The sequence below is a fragment of the Egretta garzetta genome, unplaced genomic scaffold (assembly GCF_000687185.1).
Source record: "Egretta garzetta isolate BGI_Z169 unplaced genomic scaffold, ASM68718v1 scaffold333, whole genome shotgun sequence".
NCBI classification, from domain to species: domain Eukaryota; kingdom Metazoa; phylum Chordata; class Aves; order Pelecaniformes; family Ardeidae; genus Egretta; species Egretta garzetta.
In genome coordinates this window covers 1,561,409-1,582,542 of record NW_009259179.1, presented here as the reverse complement: position 1 = coordinate 1,582,542, position 21,134 = coordinate 1,561,409, and the positions used below count along the sequence as shown (strand labels likewise).

General features: G+C 43.6%; 1 protein-coding gene across 1 annotated transcript in view; it reads right to left on the bottom strand.

Annotated features, from left to right (window-relative positions):
• The window catches only part of LOC104123373 (LIM domain containing preferred translocation partner in lipoma), a 337,288-nt gene that overhangs the window by 113,603 nt on the left and 202,551 nt on the right, over nt 1-21,134 (bottom strand). Inside the window, exon 9 of the mRNA XM_035891237.1 lies at nt 20,916-21,131. Coding sequence (XP_035747130.1) covers nt 20,916-21,131 — 216 coding nt within the window. The remainder of the gene's footprint in view (nt 1-20,915; nt 21,132-21,134) is intronic.

The window sequence follows — 21,134 nt, the reverse complement described above, 5'->3', positions numbered from 1 at the left end:
AGGCGCGTTACCGAATTCATTCGCTGGAAATTGACACTTACTGATGGCTACTGCTAAGGGATAATGTGATGACCTGCTACAGTAATGACCAGATAAGAGCTGGCGATAAACTGAAAGGGAAAAAGGACTTTAGGTCAGACATTTTCAAACTCACATGCCTGAAGTCAAGCTTTGAAATGCACCTGTAAACACTAACAGAGGTCAGCTTTTCTAAACTGCTGTGCCCCTGTAGCCCCCATTGAAGTCAAATGCATTGTGCTATGGAAAATCATACCTTAGGCTGCTTCTTTAGTAGTCAAATATAGATGTATACGTCTAATACTAGGTGCCAGAGAGAAAAAATTGGCCTCAAAGGAAAGAAAAACAAGAAGAGAGAACGCAGTGTGTTACAGCTGCAGCCTCACTCACTCACTCACTCACTCACTCACTCACTCACTCCAGAGTTATTTCTAATGAGAAAGGTCAGCTTCTACCTTGTGTTTGCAAAACTAGGGTTCCAGGCCTTGATTTGATATTGTAGAAAAAAAAAAATCATCATTTGGCAACAGAACTGCAGATTTCCTTCTTTTTAAGAACAGAGAAAACAAGGCAGCCCAGATCTGTAACCCTCCCAAATACACTCACTGCAGCTCACCGCCCCCACGGCAGGCCCGCATTGCTATTGATATCAAACTTGGCACAGAGGAAACATCTTGACAGGGCTGACTTGATAAATGTATGCCGGGAGAGCCTAGGCGTCCTCGTGGCACCCCACCAGCAGGAACTCGGGTCAGGAGCCCAGCCGATATTTGGTAGCAACAGCAGGATTCCAAACCAGAAGTGGCCTGGAAGAAGTATCTGGGAGTTGCTCCCTGGGATATACTTAATCCTGCTTTGCTGATGGGAATGGGATGAGATAGTCTCCATCCCTCCCAGCCTTTACATTTCTAAGATTCAATGAACTGAGGCATCTTGGGTGACGCCAAGGCATCTGGCTGTTCCATCAAGAATGTACATTTTTGGCAGAGAGATGTCCAAATTGCTCCTCTCTGCCAGCAGGAAAGACTTTTGGCCTCCGCTGCTGCTCTTCATGCTGGAAATCAAGAGGGAAAGTGTAGCCAGAAAAGGGAGACAGCTGCAGGGACCTATTAGTTATAGTCCACTGTCACCGGGGAGTTTCCCTGCTCCCTCTCCCTGCCTCTTTCCACACAGACTCTGTGTGCCCCCCACTTTCCCTGTAACTGTTGGTCAGCATCACCCAATTTGTTCTATGCTCCCCACTGCGTCAGGACACGGCATCTAGGAAATTATGCCTCCTCCCTAATGAAGATCACAGATGTGCAGAGCTACTACGACTGCCCATCTCCAAAGCACACTTTTTGTAATGTCACCAAAAAGCAAGAAGAGCAGAGGCTGCCTGGCTTGGATGCTGCATTATGGAGCTGATGTCCTGTGTTGGAGCAGAGTTAGGGTGGCGACTACATTGTTAAAATTTTGCTTTCAGCACACTAGTGGCATGTTGGGTGCTAAATGCTTCAGTCTGTTCCTATAACATGACCCAAAACCCAAGGAAATCCACTGGGTGTGAATCTTTCTGCTTAATTTGCTCGGCTCTGCACCAAACTCTATCAGCATGACTGTCAATGCAGAATAGGAGCAATATGGAAGGAGTGGTGGATTCTCACCATGGACAAAAACAGGCGGTGGATGCATGAGGCTGAAGATAAACACCCAGGGCCAACTGGTGGCAGTCATAACAAGGTCCACCCAGACCAGAGGCAGCGTCAAAAAGAAGGGTGAGGACCACAGCAAAGAAAAAGAAGGGTGAGGATCACAGCAAAGAAGCAGCTGAAGCAGCAGATAGGTGAATAAATCATGGATTCTGGAGGTGCAACCTAGAGCCAGATAACCAGGAAGGAAAAGTCTGTATAAACACAGCAAGCAAAACCAAACTTGCTCTAACCAAGTCCAAAGAAAGGCAGCATGCTTTGGACAGTCTCAGAGATAATGAATTAAGGGGAAGGAATAAAATGACCACCCACCCCAGAGATACTGGGGAATAGGCATCAGTACCAGCATGTGTTACTGGCTGAGGAAGAGCCTGGCCACGTCTAGGCTTGGGGACTGGGCAAGTGACACCCAGGTTACTGGCTCTCTCAGATGGATCACAGGGCCCTGCAAGGCATGGCACTTACGTATTTCAGCATGAGCAACCTGGCCAGCTGCAAATCCTACAGGACTTAAATAAAATGTGGCTCTTAATCAACAGATTGAATGTTGAGAAACCCGAGTGCAAGACGGGTGCCAGAACCCACAGCCAGTGAAAGTTGTTACGCACCAGAGGACATGGCCAGGCCAGGCTTTGAGCCTGAAATGACTGTGACAGGAGCAGCATGTTTTCTCTTTTTAATGCACTGCTGTTTCCTGCACCATGTGGTTACAACAGTGCAGGTGACAGTGCAGCTGAATGGTGACACCACATACCACAAAGACGAATTTCTCATACCTCTTCTCAGGGCTGAAGAGGTGGAATCTGACCACGGCTTTCATCTGATCAATCTTAGTAAATTCAACAGGGTTGCTAAATGAAGTGCAGAAACAACAGCAGGACTGTCCCTTGCTTGAAGATGTTGCAGCCTTTTGAGCTCAGGGCTGGACTCTTGTAACCAAACTGAAGTACAAACCTCATGTCTGTAAAAATTGTCTCGCAGGCAATAGGAAACTATGCTTCATTAAACAGCAACTCCGCAGCTTGCACATGTGCTGTGTTTTGTAGTGTAACAGATTTAGGAATAGCAATGGCTCGAGTTGACATGACAAGTTTGGAAAAGACAAAGACAGGAAGGTTTCTCAAAGCTTTTGACAAAGGGGTTTGCAGTCATTTCCCTGTGGCTTCTTGTTTCTCTCACACCTAGCAGAGGAGTCGCATCTTGGAGCTCTGTCAAAACCCTTCAGAGTCACTCTAGCCTAATTCCGAGCACTGGGGTGCTGTCCTATGCAACAACTGTTTCAAAGCGGCTTTTGTTTGTGGTACATGTGAATCCTTAGTGTCCTGCTTTTTCGGAGCTTTCATTCCCCAGTTTTGGTTTGCGATAGGGGGAACAGGGTTTCTATGCTTTTCCAGTGTTTGCTCCTCTGCTTTAACCTTCTCTTCTTCATAGAGGAAATTCTATCAATGGTTCAGAGGACAACATATTCACCTCTAGAATGACTGCCAAACAAGACCTCACTGTCCTGTTAACATATCTGCATTTTATTTCTGACTGTAGCCAAGGATCACAAAAAACCTAGAAATGTACGGGTTTTTCTATATGCAAGGTCTCTCTGCCTTTTATTTGCATTTTAGCTGCTGTAAGGTAATAAAGAGACAAGATTGCTCTTGTTCTTCTAAATGCTGCAGGTTCTGCAGGATGGATCTCATAGCCAGCCCCACAAATGGCAGAAAATGCTGTTCATGTACGTAGCTAGCTCGGGAGAAACTGTGTTTAGTGATGCATCCCAGAGAGGGGATTTTTCAAAGGGGTTGCAAAACAAAGTACTTGACCCCCTTGTGATCCCTGCTGCCAATAGGCCCTAATGCTACCTTCCAGGCCAAATCACAATTGTTAACATTCATTACAGGGCACCATCTCCTAAGCTCTGGGCACCCCAAAACAGGCAAGAGCAGCTGGGCGCGCTGCTTTTGAAAAGCAGGTGCACAGGCACGTCTTCTGAATGCTGCAAGTATGCAAGAGAAAAATAACATTCCCTTTCTTGGAACTTATTTTCGGCGGCTGAACATTTCACAAAGAGAAACTGTTAGTGCAAACACTCAAAAGGTCAATCTCTAAATAAACAGAGAGACGGAGTGATGAAAGGGGTTAGTTGTTATTAATGAAGCTGAGATGATCACAAGTCAAAAAAAGCAAAGCAGCAATGAAGAGAGCGAGCTATGAGCATGCTAGAAATTTTGGCAAGATCACATGTGAAGATACAAAAAGCAAAAGTTGCATTCCCCAGCCTGGGATGGAACATGCCCCAGAATATCCTTCTTTACGTTTCCCTGGGATTTTCAGCTACTTTTCAGCTACTTTCACTCAGTTTAGGAGGATCAACAACATATTTTGCACTAGAAATGAGTACCACCTATCCCCACATAAATACTATGCTCATACTAAGGCAAAGGATGAAAACAAATCTAATTTGCACCTACTACACAAATCTTGTGTTATCTTCATGCCTGAACAGGATTTCCCTTCAAATACGATGCACATTTTTCCCTGACACATAGTATCAGTAAAGCATTGTGTATAGCTCACATTAAAAGAAATCTCTACAGGGTCAATTAAGAAAAACAAAAAGCAAACAAACAAAAAAGGTGATGACAACATAAGACAAAAGATCATCGTTGAAAATATTCAGGGAAACTTTGATGATGTAAATCCTGTCCAAAGCTTTCCTACTTTATGGTGTTTACTTTGGGGACTTGCTTGTTTATCAGTCATGTGGCAGCGTTACATTGACTATAAATACCTACTTTACAGAAAATGCAGAACTGTAGAAGTTACAGCTCAGTTCTTGGCTCTAAGGTGAAATTCAAATCTGATTATGCCTCCCAGTTAAGGACTGGCTTCCTTATAATGCGCTAAGCCCCAAACATCAGCACAGTCAAAATTTGGCTCTACAGTTTGGAGCTTGACCCTAGGTAAACCTCAAACAGAACCATTTGTGGTTCAAAACAAACAAACAAAAAAAATCCCTTGATGTTTCTGAGTCATCACACTGCATTAGTTCAATTTTCAAAGGTGGATTTGTCTCAGTTGGTCAGAGAGCTTTTGGTGGGATCAGTAAGTGCTTTATGGCTCAAAGGTGATTTGGCATCAAGGACACCGCTTGTATGGAGGGAAGACCTATGTGAAAACAGCCACGTGTTCACATCACGCAGAGCCTCATGTGCAAGGCTGCGAGTGGCTATTTGGAACTGCTCAGAGCCAGGCCATAGCTTGCTGAGAACAAGGAGAGCACTTTGGACATTCCTGTGAATATTAAACATTTGCTAAAAGGGCAGGATGAAGTCTTCCCTCACATATGAGTAAAACCTCTCCATGCCATCTCATGTTGTGCTGCACGTCTTGTCCTCCTCCTGCTGGCACCCATCCAGGACGGTGTAATTAGAGGACACATGGCGTGACAAGAGCAAACAATACAGCAAATACACACAGATCAGCGGCCCCAGCTGCACAAGTGCCAGTGCCCCAGCTCAAGAGAACAAAGGTGCTCAAGAAAGCCAGCAGCTCCCTAGACACTGAATGACAATGGGAGACTCTCCAAAGCAAAGACTGGGACCAAAACAGCTCACGCACCGATGGGAAAATTAGCAGGTCTCCCAAGATGTCAATCTGTGTATGTGGCAGCAGCAGATTTGCAAATGACCCAGAGAAAGAGAGCAATGTATATATGCAATGGCCTTCCACAACACAGGGGACTGCAGAAACTGGTGAGTGTCTTGGCTTGGGGAAAAAATGTGAAAAAGGAAGGACTGCTGGTATTGCAGATCAGGGTGCTGAGAAAACAGGGAAGGAAATAGCAATGAACTGCTGGAACTCACTGCTGCAAGAAATAACCAGGACAAACACTGCTGGGTCAACAGAGCATCCAACACAATGGAGGCCTGGCCCTGGTCTTGACGCCTCTAGGTTAAACAATGTTCATGTTAAAACATGAACAGAGAGGGAGGGAAATGCTGAAGGTCAACCCTGCAACGTGCCCGATGCTTTCAACAGAAGCCAGCCAGTTGCACAAATGCTTTCTTACATGTTAGAAGATGCAAGAGAGAGAAATACAGGAGGGGAGAAGGGAATACGTACATTCATGAATCAGCCAGTACTAATGTGTGTTGTAGTGGCGAGAGTAAGAACAGGGAGAGATCAAACAAGCAGGGCTGACTACGCCTTGAGCTACCCTCAAAGCCTTTCTTGAGGTTTGCCCTTTCAGTGCCATCCACAGGAGGAATTTTGGGCTTGCTCCATTGTCAGGCTGCCCTAGCCTTTGGACTAAGACAGGTAGGGATAAACTTACATGCTGTGTGGGCGGTGCTGTCCCGTAATAAACAACACAACCAAATGACTGATTGAGATGTTTTACTAAAGGTGGCTGGTGACCGCTGGCTGTCCCCTTTCCCTTGAGCTCTGAAACAAGCAGACAAGGCAGCTGCGCTCTGATGTACAAACACACAAACCCACCCGTGTTTGCTTTGCTTGCTGCCCCGTGCCTGTGCATCCCAGCCAGTGAGGCAATGTCATTCTGTAGCAGCGCCTGAAAGACATCCCAGCTCCAGCTTCTGGTCTAGGCTCACCTGCGGTGCCCCGCAGCTCCCAGGAAGGCACCCAGACATGCCCCTTTCCCTCAGAACTTAGCTGACAACCCAGCCCAGCAGGAAAAAAGGAAAACTGAAAGAGTCAGTGAAACTTGGATTTGGCGGTTTGGATGGCCTCACACAACAACCCTCAGACCTGACAGGTGCCATCAACAACTTCTCCTTTTAAGAGGAAGCACAGACCGCTGCATGTCAAAACCTCTGGGTTCACTTCCCCACTTCAGCACCAACTCACTCTTTGGACTTGGGCATGTTAATTAACGCAAGCAAGGTTAATGTCATGCTGTCTGCATGATGAATGACAGCTATTCAGAGGCATTCTTACGATCCTTCACTGCTTGCATGCAGAAGTCCCCAGGCTTCTTCCCTTGCTGATAGATTTAGGGATCCCACCAGAGTCCCTATGAAAGAAGAACGAGTCACCTGAATCACACATACCTGGGGCAAGCAGGCCCGTGTGGGAAATCAGTGTGGAACAGCTCATCCACACTAACCCCCAGGGGAAAGGAAGGTAACACAGGGTCCAAGCCTATATTACCAAGCTGGCAAATTCTGGAAAATTCTATCAAACAAGCTGTCAAACCAAGCTGGCAAATTCTTTGGTCAGAGTGTGCTGAAGGCTGACATTAGGGCATTTTAACCCATGTTTTGGTTGAAAACAACTCATTGCCCATGTTCAGATGAAGGCAGTAAGCTGCAGTCTTCAGCATTAGTACTTTGAACTTCTTGGATAAGAGGCACAAAAGGAGCAGAAATCAACTTTACGTTGTGTGACTCAACGTATGTCAGGCAGTTTTGAGGTTGCTTCCTTTTGTCAGGTAGGTTTTTATATTCATTCTTGTAGTCCCCTGATTTACAAGTCTTCATGGTTTTTCCAGCACTTAAATCTCTTGGGCCCCTGCCAGTAAATCTACGCAGTGGCAATCACACAGGTCTGAGGAAAGCTGCACACCTTTGCTGAGGAATCACAGTCTCCTGCAATTCAACCAAAAATCAGTGCTGGGGAAGAAAGGCATCTGCAGGACAGCTGAGGCAGATACGAGCTGATATGAAACCATCAGCAATAAACTCTCATCAGCAAAAGCTCAATGTAGCTTCCTTGCTCACTGTCATCACAATGCTCTGGACCTTGTATATTGAACCTCACACACAGACCTTGTATTTATTCATCACTGAGGAGTGAACAGATGCCTCTTATGCAGGGCATAAGAGAAGCAGAAAAAAAAATACTCTCCAAGAAAAACAGGATGTGAGATACACAGGAGCCCTTCTGGGAAAAATCAGGAGTAGGCTTGGAAAGAAACTTTAGGAGGAATCACAGATCTGTAAAAATGGCCCAAGTTTTCAACGTTATTTACATTTTGTATCTGTGAGGATGCATGTCCACAACCAACCCACCCTGACACCTACCCTTGCTCTCTATCTATACTGCCAACAGTCCTTTCTGACCAGTCCCACAGCACGGGTGGTGCCTGTGCGTGAACAACCCCAATCAGCCACATCCCACTCTGAAAGCTACAGCAAACCTCCCCAGAAATGGAGAGGTATCCCACCTGGGGTGTCATTTACCTGAGCTGTTCTGTTCCCGTGTTCCTGCTCCTGCTTCTTTACAAGAACTCACACATGGATACCTTGTTATATGGGAAGTAAAATCTCTGATTGCTCAGAATCAATGTCTCACAAAAGAAAGTATCAAAAAATGTTAAGGGTAGCATAAGGCTAGTCCAAGCTCTCCTACATCCCAGGAAGTCTAAGGTGTTGATTCCCCTGGAGCTAACCGTAAAGTCACAGCAACACCAGAATTAGGTTTGAGGTGTAATTGTTTTAGACAGGCAGGGAGTAACAGAGTAGGAGAGGCTACTCTGTGATTTACTCAGTCTCCTAGTTGTTGCTTGAGAACCCCAGATGACAAACCCTATGTTAGCCTCTGATCTATATTCCCAGCTATTATTAAATCAACACAGTTGCTCCGAAGTTAATACAGCTATACCGACATCTCTCTGTTCCAATACACATATCACGAAATGGTAACCTGTACATTACAACTCAAGTGCCTTCACATGATAGATCAAACTCATTGCTAAAATATTATTCCAGGCATATTCTGCATATGGGCTCAATATATGTGGTATTGTATCTGCTGCAGCTTTTTGGATGTTTGCGTGTTTCCATTCCTGGCTTCTCATCTCACAAACACCCAACAGCTGGAATTAATGTACAGAGATAGCCTGACTCCAGCTGCAAAACAGCTCGTTTCATAAATGAGTTTGTTTTACAGCCTTCTAAAACCAAATGGGGCATAACATGGCCACCAAATGTCAGATGAGCCATCCCAGATTGAACACCAAAGGAAACTGGTTGAAGAATCCTGAACACTGGGCAACAACATTTATGCTCTTCCTCATTTCCCACATTCTTTGCATCTGGTTCACCATAAAACATGCAGATGCTTCAGTAACAGAAAAGTCCGGGATGCTAGTAGTCATGCCTGGTCTCACTGGCCTTTCCTCATGCTTGGCAACAAAACAAAACAGGGACTTATGTCATGGCGAGGCACTGTCTATTCCTGCTCCAAGCACACATTCAGCAGATGAGGGAGTGGGCCACATTCATTCTAAATCCCACCAAACCCCTTAGACCCAGATAAGGTCAGGACGCTGCATTGTTCCTCAGGGCTAGCATGTACATACCTCACTGTCCAAAAGTTAACTCATCCTTAAAACCATATGACTTGGTTAATTCATTCATTCTCCACCTCTGAGGCAACCTTATCTCCTCAGCACAGGTACCCAGCCGCAGACCGATGAAGGAGAAAGCCATGTGGCTGCTACCCATGTGAGCCTGGCTGAGTTACTTTCTCCCTCCATGATTATGGAGAAATGACCATAAACGCAGGATATTGCCGTATGCCTTTTCAAGGCTTTGTGAAGAAATTAGTTAAGATTCATAAGAGTGCTCTGAAAATATAAAACACTACGTAAATGCTAAAAGTTAACTGGTTTTAATAGCCGCAGATTTAAGAGAGGTCTTTTCTTCATTTCCATACAAAGGTGCAAAAATATCCTTCATTGCAAATAACCACTGTGCCTGCTGTGAGAGGCTCTGCACATGATTTCAATTGCCTTTCACTAGAAAATAGGAATAATACTTTGCATTTATAGACTTTAAAACTACTTTGCAGACAATCAAGTCTCAAAACCCCCACTGTGATACAGGAGGCAAACGTTATACCCGTTTTACAGAGGAAACTAAGATGGAAAAAGGTTAAACTACATAGCCTAAAGCCAGAAAGGAGACATTTGAGAAATCAGGCATGCTAGCAAGGCCTATCTAGACCCACACTTGCTCACTTGCTCTTCCTAGTACAAGGTTAACTCTTCTGCTCCCAAACTTCTACACAGCAGGGCATACGCGCTGCACGGCAAGAGTGGCCACAGCATTTATCTGTATTACCAGCATGTTTAATCTTTTATAGATCCTTCTGTTGACCACAGAGAGTGCCTGGAATCGTGTGAGGCCACTTATTCCATTTTCTAGCATGTGTGGCAGTAGAAAAGTTGTTGACAACTAAAAAGTTAACCAAACATTTATTTTTAGAACCTAAGTCCGATATTATAGTGTCTGGACTCATAACTACACATTTCTCTGACATTAAGCTGAGCTACCACATGAGAAAATTGCTAGAATGATAGTATTTCCAGGGCATACTGAGTCACTGTCCAAGATCTAAAATGGGAAATAAGATAATTTCTCAGAAACTGTCAGCACAGTGGGAGGCAAAGTTTGCAGGAACTCAACTTGTATAGAAAAATTAAGGTTTTTACTCTAAAACAGGTCCCTTGGCACTAAACACATTTTTTTTTAATTTCCTGATGATCGAAAAACAATTAGGTCCCATGGTATTGATTTCTTGGCATTATCTAGTATTTAGAACAATTATTAAGTGCCACTAGGAAAATTATAGTGGTAATAAACAGAAACAGCAGCACTGGGTAGACACAGAAGCACCTATAATTTTTTGCTTTGATCTGGTGCATCCTAGTGATGTGCTGTGGTCCTTGCCTGGAGGCTCTTTCTGTCCAGTCCCTGGAGAAAGGTCCTCACCAACCTTGTTCACCCCTACAGCAGAAATTCCCAGCCCAAGTGAGACCACCTCAGCTTGCCTCCTCGACGACCCATGGGGAACGGTAATGTGAAAGAGTAGGAAAGGCCCTAGGGCAGTGGTTTTCTGCCTCTTTTAATTTGCATACATTTTTTATTTCTCCCTTGGAGGTGCAGGCCCCCCATAATGAATTTAAGCATCCAACAACAGGCTTTCATAGATCAGGGGGAAGTACAGCTCAGAAGTAATTTGCTGACGCTTGGGATTTGCAAGGTGAAAGGCACTGATCTACTGTACAGGTACGGAATAGCCTGTCTTCGAGAGAGGCAGCTGTCTATGGTTCCACAGTTAATGATTAACTCCTAAATGGAAGCAGAAGGCTTGTTGAGGGTTTATGACTGCATGTCCTTTGTATCCTTTTTAAATGGAGAAACAGATGTTTCCAACCCCCACAAACCTCCATTCCACCAATCTCTTGCTCTGGCTGTTACCTTGGGGCAGTGACTTCCAAAAGCTGAATTAAAAACCAAACAAATTAATTGTTTTGCTGGAAGGTTCAGAAAAGAGTCCAGGGCGGAAAGTCAGAGGTTGAATGCATTCCCTCACACAGCAGCACGTCATCCGCCTGCTCAGAAGGCAGGAGGCAGCATGGGAAAATCCTGTCCTGACACTGCTTTTTCTGCTGGTAATCAGGGTCTTCAAGACTGCCAGTTCAACTGGGGAAGAGCCCTGGAAAGTATTCTGCTTTGTCAGCGATGTGGTCTCAAGTATAAACCCCATCTCATCTGTGAACATAATCTGTGTACATAATCTGGACACTTTCCCTAGCATTACTTTAGCATTAATTTAAATTTCTAAACAAACACCAGACCCTACCAACTTGTGTAATGGTGAAGCTGCTCATTTTATCTGAGATGTTTGGGTTTCCCCCTTTTGTCTTCCACTTTAAATTGATGCCACCTTGATTTAAGGAAAAAAAAAAAAAAAAAAAAAAAAAGAGGGGGGCATTTTTGAGTGCTGCCTGGAGATATGCATTTGTATGCATTTTTCATCTTTTAACTAACAAACAGGAGGAAAAAAAAGTTAATTTTGCTAGCAGCCTGCTGTGATATAAATAAAAATAATAGGTACATTCACAGATTTTGAACTTTTTACAGCCACTGCTGCAAAAAGCAATTTTAATTTATAACCACAGAGTCTTGCAAAACATATAACGAAGACATAATAAAATGGAATGTTTATCCTGTGGCTCCCATTAGACCTCTTCCGTTCGATGGTTGTAACTAATGACTTGTTTTTCCACTTTTGTATTGGAAGCCTTATTATTGGGCTGCACAGAGCATACCTTATTTGATTTCCCTAGCAATGCCTGCACCTCTTGCTGAAGCCTGCAATTAGATGTTTATGAAATAATATTAAAAAGCTGCATAATCTCATCTGTGGTCAAAAATCAAAAAAAAAAAGAAAAAAGCCAGCAACAAACCAGCTCTGTTTGTATAATATTATACTGAGTACAATAGACTAATGTTCACTCCAGTGCATGTGTCCTTTTGACTAACCACTTCTATCTGACAACCTTTTTTTGGCAACAGAACACATTGTACTTTTTGGATAATTGACTGTGGAATATAATGTTGTTTATTCAAAAGCGGGTCACACAGAACTGAGCTTCTAGTTGTCTTTATCCTTTTACCTTTCTTATCTTCATGCTGTTTAAATTTATGCTGAATTTCTTTTAATTACACATACGGTTTTAATTGCTGTGCGGTATTTATTCACCAGAAGGTGACCTGATGGTGAAAGGCTAAAGAAAGGTGGGTGGGAAGCTGAATTCAGATTTGAAAACTATATTTGGACGTATTTATTGGTGAGCAATCTCACAAAGAAACAAACACAAGCACATGCATTTCCAACACCCTCTGTTATCCACAGGGCCATGTCTGCCTGCAATACAACTGCGGTGTTTCCTTGTATGTAAAATCTACTAGAAAGACTCATCCACCACTTGCTTGGTGATCTGAAAATTCAACAGCAGCAAAAGCCCCAATTTTAAGCTTCAGCCTTGGGGGATAAGCACCCTCGGGGCAAATTATGTGTAAACACTTAAAAGTCATGAAAAATCTAGATTACAGGAAATGCAGTTAAAAAAATAGGTTCAGGAGAAAGTTTTAACTGAAGTATTCAAACAAGGCCATGCAAGAATTGATGTGTTTCTAAAGCGTGTTCTTGGGATGCAGCCTGGAAGAAGAGAGGTCACAAGTAAGCGTTGCTTAACAGGAGGGAGAGAGGACTTTGATGTGGCAGAGGAAAGGGAAGAGCCGCCTTCTAACACAAGCTGGAGAAGGAGGCACAGGGCACCTCTCTGCTGCTGATCCTCAGACCAGGGAAACACGAGAGTTGCCTGGGACTTTAAGTCTGCAAGATACTCATGAAACTGAGGTTTACAAGAGTACCAATGTTGCAGGACACCTCTTCACGGAGATTTCTTCTGGCATCTGATGGAGACTGAAAAATAAAACCCACCGGGCTTCCTGGTGACAGCCTAGAAGGAATCCATCAGTGGCATATACACAGCAGGGGCTTCCTTGGCCACTTCTGCAATTTTTTTCCGCTGAAAAAGCCATTATGTTTCACTTCAAGCTCTCTCTCAGCAACAGCAGAAAAGAAGGTGACTCATTTAATGAGCGACCAGCTCTCACAAAGCCGGAGGAAACCCCTGAAGAAAATATCCTTCAGGTGTTGGTAAAATAGAGTCTAACTAGGCAATAACGGGATGAAAATTATTATAGCTAATCTGCTCTATTATAGGTCAGGTGTGGTTCCATTTTACTGATGACTAAAGTAATCCTAATACGTCAGTTCAAGTTACTGCCAATTCATTTGAAGAAATTTTGTTTGTTTGTTTAGAAAAAGGTTTAATTGGGGGGGATGAGTGATACTGACAGTAATAATAATTCATCTGTCTGTGCTGGTGCTAAACCACACCGTGGAAAATCCTTGCTAATGCTGGATTGATCAGCTAACACACAGCAGCTCTGCTCTTCTAATTTGTTTTATGTAGCTGACTTCAGACGGCACATTTCAATCTGGACTATTTTAAGGATCCATGTAAAACTAAGTCACTGCCCTATTAGTGTGGATAAAGAGGCATATGAATACTACTCGGCTACAAGCAAGACACAGTTCATCTGACTTTTTTTTCAAGCAGAGAGAATACACTGCATCTCGAACAAAGAAGAAAATGTGATTGGAAAGTTTAGAGCCCTTAAATTAATTCCCTAGACAAAAAGTTGAGGCTCCATATTCATAATATCACATTATATAACTTGCTCTGGAGCCAGGCAGCTACTAAGTGAAATAGCATGAGTTATAAAAACAAAATATTGTTGTGAAAACAATTTTACAGCTTTATAATTCACTACTATTTTCATTTAAGAACAAAACTGTCAGTATAATTGCAGATTCTGTTTGCCTTGCAGGAGTTCTTTCAGCTTGTGATAGGAAACCTCCTCTTCTTTTTTTTTTTTTTTTAAACTTTTTTTCCAAAGGCTGCTATTTAATTTACTATATTGTGTTTCTTTATAGTTATTCAGAGGTAAATCTTAACAGGAAGCCCATTCATCATGTGGGGGCCTAAGTTAGTTTAGTACCAGAACATTTATGATCAGTAAATATAACCATATATTACCAACTATTTCTTACCATTACTCTTGGAAGAAAAAATATTCTATCAGCAGCCATTACAGACTACTTTCTACTCTTTGTAGATGGTTTTAGGTGGGATCCTACATGGCTTACACTGCTCACTGTGCACCATGACCATTTTCTAACTTGCCTGTTCATTGAAGTACTAGGCTCAAGAGTCTGGTTGTGAACAACCACGCCTATCAATGGAGAAATGAATCATATTTTAAATTGTGCACAGCTCCCTACACAAAGTGGTGCTTTAGTAACGAACCATTACTATAATATGCGTACATGTGCTGTTAAGAACTGGATTTAGACCACAAATATGCTTCACAGCGGTCAGTGGGAAAATCATCCAAACGTAGGACGATCCTCTCCAAATGACATGACCAAAATATCACATCACCCAAAGCATCACTATGATGTAAGTAGTTCCTTGTCTTAACACTGCCATTACCATTGGGTCATAAGCCCAAACAGGGCAGCCAGAGCCCTTCCCACCTCAAACAGAAGAGCCATCCAATGGCACCAAGACGCTCCACATCTCCTACACTTGACAATGACACAAGGGTTCTTTGATAGAAGAACAGCTTCGCCACGTGCCTTGGCTTTGGGAGAATTCCAATGTGGCTGGACCAAGTGTACTTTAAAATGGAAGGAAACAGCTCCTCCAGTAATCAGCAGCACCATCACACACAACAGTCAGAGTATGCCTGCAAATTAATTAAGTGGCATTAATTTTTAAGAGTGCTGCTTTTTGAACTGAAAGCTGTAAACCGGTAGCAAGGCCCACCATCCTTGCCTCATGCTACAGACAAGGCTGCCCATTAGGGACCTGAGCTCAGGTCGCCCCAGGGTTCAAGGCAAGCACCATTGCTCGAAAATGAGACAGCCTCCCCTTCAGATGTTCCTTTCCACCTATAGGTAAATACACACTCACTACCTTTTGTGGCCTCAGATACAAAATCCTTATGTGTTAGACTGTGACATGATCTGGCAGTATCTGTCAAGGCAGACACTCTTGGTTATCAGGAGTTAAACAGCACAGAAACAGAGCCCTTAATTAACTTCAAGGTTGCTCCATGCCTTATCATGTATAGAGGCATTGTCCTCAGCTTATTTTAAGAAGTAGCAAGAAAGAACATCCAGGTATTATGCCAAAAGCCTCTTTCTCAATTATACCCTGTATATTAGTAACCCATTGTGGCTGACTAAAGGCTAAAGCTGCAAAAGCTGCATCCTGAAGCTGTAAATTTAAGTTGGTTTCTCAGTATATGCTGACCTGACTTACTCCTGTAACTGCAGGCTCCATGATATCTTTAACTTCAAGGTAATTGTTTGGCCACTCAGTGTTTCTCTATTTCAGGAAAGCAACTCAAATATATGATTCCTAAGAGACAAATCTGATTAATTGCTCTGTCATCAGCCGGTTCCTGCTAGTATATGGAGTGCTGAAATAATAATAATATAATACAAAGAACAAACAGTAAAGTTCTGAAACTAAAATGTTAAACACATTTCAAGCCAAGAATTGGGCTTTTTCAAAAGTTTAGGGTATAAACCAGACTGCGTTGGATTCCTGCAGTCAGGATAAGCATGCCATTTTGAAAACTCCTCTTTGCATCCCTTGCCAGCACCTTTTCACCCAAAAATCCTGAAGAAATCCACCAAGATTTTGATGCAGAGATTTGTAATACCTTGAAGAGGAAAACATCATTCTCAGTGCCAGAATACCACCAAGTCCTTACTCTGAGCTTCTCATCTCATTGTTAGAAACCACTGCCTTCTTCCCCTCCTCCTCGCTTTAACAGAAGCAACAGCATTTAATTTAATCCACCCAGAAGCAGTAACAGAGTCAGCAGCTGATACACAGCTAGTGCTGGTTAGAACTCAGAATTACTGTTTTGTGACGAATGTCAACATTTTGACATTTGTTGCTATTCTCAGGGTAGAAAGGAACTGTGTATTCATCTGGAAATTTTGAAATGTCACGTTGAAATTACAAATTCAACTCTGAATTTTGGAATTTCACCTTTTATTTCATTTTACATTAGTTTTCTTTCTTTTTTAATTCATTAAATGCCAAAGTAGAATATTTTAGATAAACCTTCTTCATTTTACTTGGTTTTGCTTTATTTTAGCGTCTCACACTTACAGAAAATGAACTTCAAACATCATTTTGCACCGTTTCTGAATCCCAGCCAGTGGAAATTTTCAACACATGACTTTTAGGAAGAGGACACTTGGGTGGAGATAGGAGATTTTTGGGGAGAAGACACTCAGGGAAGCCAGGCAGTGTACATCAAGCTGCCTGCCTTTCTCCATAAGCAAAAAGCAACACTAAGAAAGAATATATCCCTGTGACAGCAGGAGGGAATCTGGCAGATTGCATTTATTCATCTGCAGAGAATAAAAAATTCCTAGTCACTAGATTAACAGCAAAAAGCAAGAGCATTAGTCTCAGTTCAAATGCAAGTGCCGGAGGTATCTACTTTATGTGAGTGATGGCAGACTGCAAAAATTATTAAACCAGTACAAGAGAAGTGCATCAGTCATAGCAAAGAACACTGGTGAGCAGATGTTTCTGAGGCAAAGATGAAACTTCCAAGTGAATGTCTCCATCACAGGTATTAAATCAGTGGAAAAACTGACAAAAGCTGTGTAAAATGAGAAAACAGCGAGCCGTCACAGTCCCCTTTTGGGCACTGCAAGTTTCATGAGACCATGTCGATGCTGGTTGCAGCAGGCAGCAAACACCACCTCCAGCAGTGCGGAAACGATGCGGTGGTTGAGGTCTGCTAATCACGAGCAGCCACCACCACCTAAATCATTGCCAAAAGCATAAGCTACCTTGTTAATTTTACCTTTTCCAGTTGTCTCCCCACTTAATTTCCCCGGTGTTCACCTAGAACGGTGCACAACACAGAAGGGCTGTCTGAAGAGGTCGTGCTCCATATGCACCTATGCTTGTATATATGTAAATTGGGACAATTTACACAGCTGGTGTGGGCTAAGCACATTAGGTAACTCAAACACTTGTGCCATGTTAGTGAGAACAGACACAGCTACCAAAGGGACACTGCTCCCTTACTCCTTCCAGCCAATCTGCAGCAAAGGAGCATGGATTTGGATGCTATACTAAATCAGAGCTACCAAACTCTTTTGTTCTCCCCAAATCAGCCAATTGCTCTCAAGAGATCAATGTTTTTGTTAAGATTCCACCATTCTGGACCAAAACCACAAGCTGGCTCAGATGATTTCAGCGGTGCCCACTCTGGATGCCAAAAATGTGCGGGTTCCTTTGGGAGAGAACACGGTTCCCCAGGCCTATGAGTAGATTCAGAAAGAAGAAGGAGAGCACAAAGGATCCAAGACCTAGAAAGGACAGACCTCCCAGGTGTCTACAGTGGCCACACCTGAAATACAACCGGAGCCACATGAGGTCCCTGAAAGGTCCACAAAGCTACCCGGGAGACACTCAATAGCGTCTCAAAAACACTCAAACATGAGCAAAAACAGTGAAAGGACACAGACCTATTTGGAGATAGGAGAGCTCGACAAGGGTATTTGGTGTCTTTACTAGTTCAGCACAGAAACATTTGGTGATAGCTGAGCTTGTCAGTGGTGGGAGTTTCGTCAACTCCGTTTTGACCACAGGGCAAACTTGCAGGAACTCTCCATGTCAGAAACCAGCTCTGACATTTTTGTTTTCTACTGTGGACATTTTGGTGCCAGAAATCAGTGTACCTAATGAGTCACGCCGGTCTTGTGCTCCCTGGCCTTTGGGAGGGGAGAAGTTAAGAGAGAGGCTTCAGACTTTGACTTGGTCTGAGCAGGCACAGCACCACTGGAAAAAAATACAAGAGCAGCCAGTTGTATCACATGTTTCTGTGACAGTCTCATGACAACTCCGCTGCTCCTACAGAAATCCCCACCATCTACCTAAACGAGGGCAGGCACTCCACCAGTTCATTTCCTAACTAGGACTTGGGTATTAAAGCTAGACAGGGTGCTACAAAAGACTAAAATGCACAGAGGTTTCACATCCATGATCTCACTTCCATAACCGGCCCAAGGACAGAATGCAACTCAGCGCTGTGTGTGAGTAAAACTCATTGTTCTCAGTGGGCTTTAAGAACCAGTACAGATTATTTGCTGTTCCCATACCGATCCAGATTTATTTTGGATCAGCAGCGACCTCAACACGATTAGTACGCAGCAAAAAACACAGAGCCACAGTACCATGAACCTCTTCCCAGCCAGAATGCAAAATATAAACATCCTTCTTTATTTTTTTACCCTTTAAAAACCCTAAACAAATTCAATGAAAATTTTTACCTCTCATAGTGATGGATCACAGTATGTATTAAAATTAAGGACCATGAACTTCTAATCTAAGGTGGATTTTTTACAACATCCTTAATATTTTGCAAACGAAGTGCGTTCAAAATTAAGAAAGCATTTTTTGAATACATTTAGAAATTGTTTTATATTTTAAGATCATACCCTTGCAAGAAGAAAAATTCCTAAGGGTCTTCTTGCATTTTATGTGATATGTATTAAAGCCTGCTTCTTACCCTGGCTTCTCAAATCAATTGCCTTAACTGAAAGGCCTCAGAACAACCTTGAAAAGGCAAAACACAATGAAATGTAGAAGCCAGTTGTGTGTAGGAAAAGATGTTAAAATTCACATTGTAGCCAACAAGTCAAATTACAGTGACAATTCTTCCTATCAGATACCTGGCTCTAACATAGCCTTCCTTTTTTTTCTCTTCAAATAAAATCGTTCCAAAAGTTGATTTTATGAATGAGTGAGTCTGCAAAGGAAGAGAACAGCATGCGGTAAAACTGGACAACACTGCTTCATTGGCAAGGTATAGTGTGTTCTATCCCTGAGCATTTCCTGTTAGACTGTAAGATCACCTCCAATTCTTCACCAATTAAACTATATATGTTACAAAGCAGCAACCAAGCAGACTCTGCCGCCAACATCAGAGAAGAGTTGTAAGTTCAAAAGCGAAATAGGTAATAATGCAGATATTTAGCAGGCTTGAAGGGAATGAAGTTCTGGAGGGATTTGTCACCAAGCAGATAATAAGTCTGTTTTGCAGAAGAACAGAAATTATTTTTATAGAGATATATATGAAGTGTTTCTGCATGTGTATTTGCAAACACCACGTGCACACACACAAACACATATATATTTTTATATATATACGCACATGAAACCCCAAACTTGAGCTAAATTAAATTGTCCCTCCAGCTTTGTAATGCAAATGAGACTAACAGGCTTGTGCTGTTTGTGGTTCGAGATGATTTGCGTTTCCATAGAGATGCTGACTGAACTAAACTTTTTAAATTTTTTATATATATAACCCTACTTGTATCTATAAAAGTCTAAATATGGATGTGCTGTACCTCAGCACCTCCTCAGTGACTCCACTGGAACCACAGCAGTTTACACAAGTTAAGGCTATGTGCAAATTTTGTGTCTTTCACCACTTTCCAATCGGAGCTCTACACCAAGTACCTGCAGAGCTGAGAGTTTATTGCTTCTCTCCTCACTCCTAACTTCTTGGTAAGGAAGGGGAAGAAAAGGGAAAAAGCCGTTTCTTAGCTGCTAGCAAATAATGTTGCAAGAACATTTGTAATGTATCGCCATCTCTGAACTGCCTGGAGAAACATCTTTGCCTTCAAAAGTTCCCACTGTCAGGAAAAGTGGAATTCACGGGAAACAGTCCGTGTGCTTCTAGTGAAGGAAATGCCAGAAGGACAGACTTACTGTTACGTGTCAGAAGCTTTTTCCCCCTTCCCGGTGAGCACCCACAAGCTGAAGAGCAGGGACATGCTGAGACCGAGGCAGGGTGGGCCTGGGCAGTGATGGGTTCACTGCCTCCCCACCTGGGCTTGGCCATCCTCACCCTCCGGTGGAGCCTAAGCCCGTCATACACTACAAGGACCCCACAAAGCTAAAGCTCCTGTGCTCCCCCAAGAGCCACGTTAGAGATGGCCACCAGCAGAAGTGACAAAAGCCAGCCAGGGTCAAAGTTTGGGCAGAGAAACCAGGCAGACCAGTTCAACTTTCTATCTCAAATCGGCTTCGCTTTATGAGGGCTGGGCACCGGTTCAAGTGGATGGAGGCCACCCACCGTACCATAACCTGAGAGGAAAATCAGAGCTGAGCTCTGTGGGAACTCATTTCCATGTGGTTTCGGTGATAAGTGATTGTTGAACAGCAACACACCAGAGGTCAACCTCTGCAATCGCTCTGAACCACAATCAAAACCAGTCTCCAGCGTACCTCCTATCTGCCTGAGAAGAGGAAGGATTTGTCCAGTGAACCAGAGGGGTCCACAAGCACACGGAGCAGAAACTCCAACCCAACCTCTTGTTTGATCTTGGGAGGGCCCAGAAGGAAAGACCCAAGCACAGCAATGCCGTATGGAGGCATGGCCAGCGAGCTCCTTAGGTAACATCATGTCAGAGGGACAAAACCTCCGTCCTGCCCACAGGGTGACACCATGCCTCCACACATGACCCCATCTCACCCTTTGAGGATGACAGCATTTCTAAGCCCCTACAAAAGCCTCTTTTCAAACCAGACAAGAGTTCTCTACTTCCAGCTTTAAGACGACGTATGGAAGGAGACTTGCCCCAAGCCCTCGCAGGCACCGTTTAGCCCCCCACCATTTAGCCCCCCCCACACCAACTTTTAGGAAGGGTGCCAGGGCACATTCAGCCATGTGGCTTTCTGCTCCCCCAGGGAGGCCGGTGAGCACCCACATCCCCTACCTTTTGCTGCATAGCAGGCGGCTGGGGGGCCAGCACCGGGTCGGTGATGTAGGTCTTCTTCGTGCCAGGCGGCTGGTAGAGCCCGGGAGGAGCCTGGCCCACGGTGTTACTGGTGGGATACGCTGGCTCAGCCTTCCAGGTGCTCTGCGGCACGTAGGGCGCTTCGGAGCCGTTCCTCCCCCCATACCCCCCGTAGTAGGGGTCCTGGTAGCGGCCCTG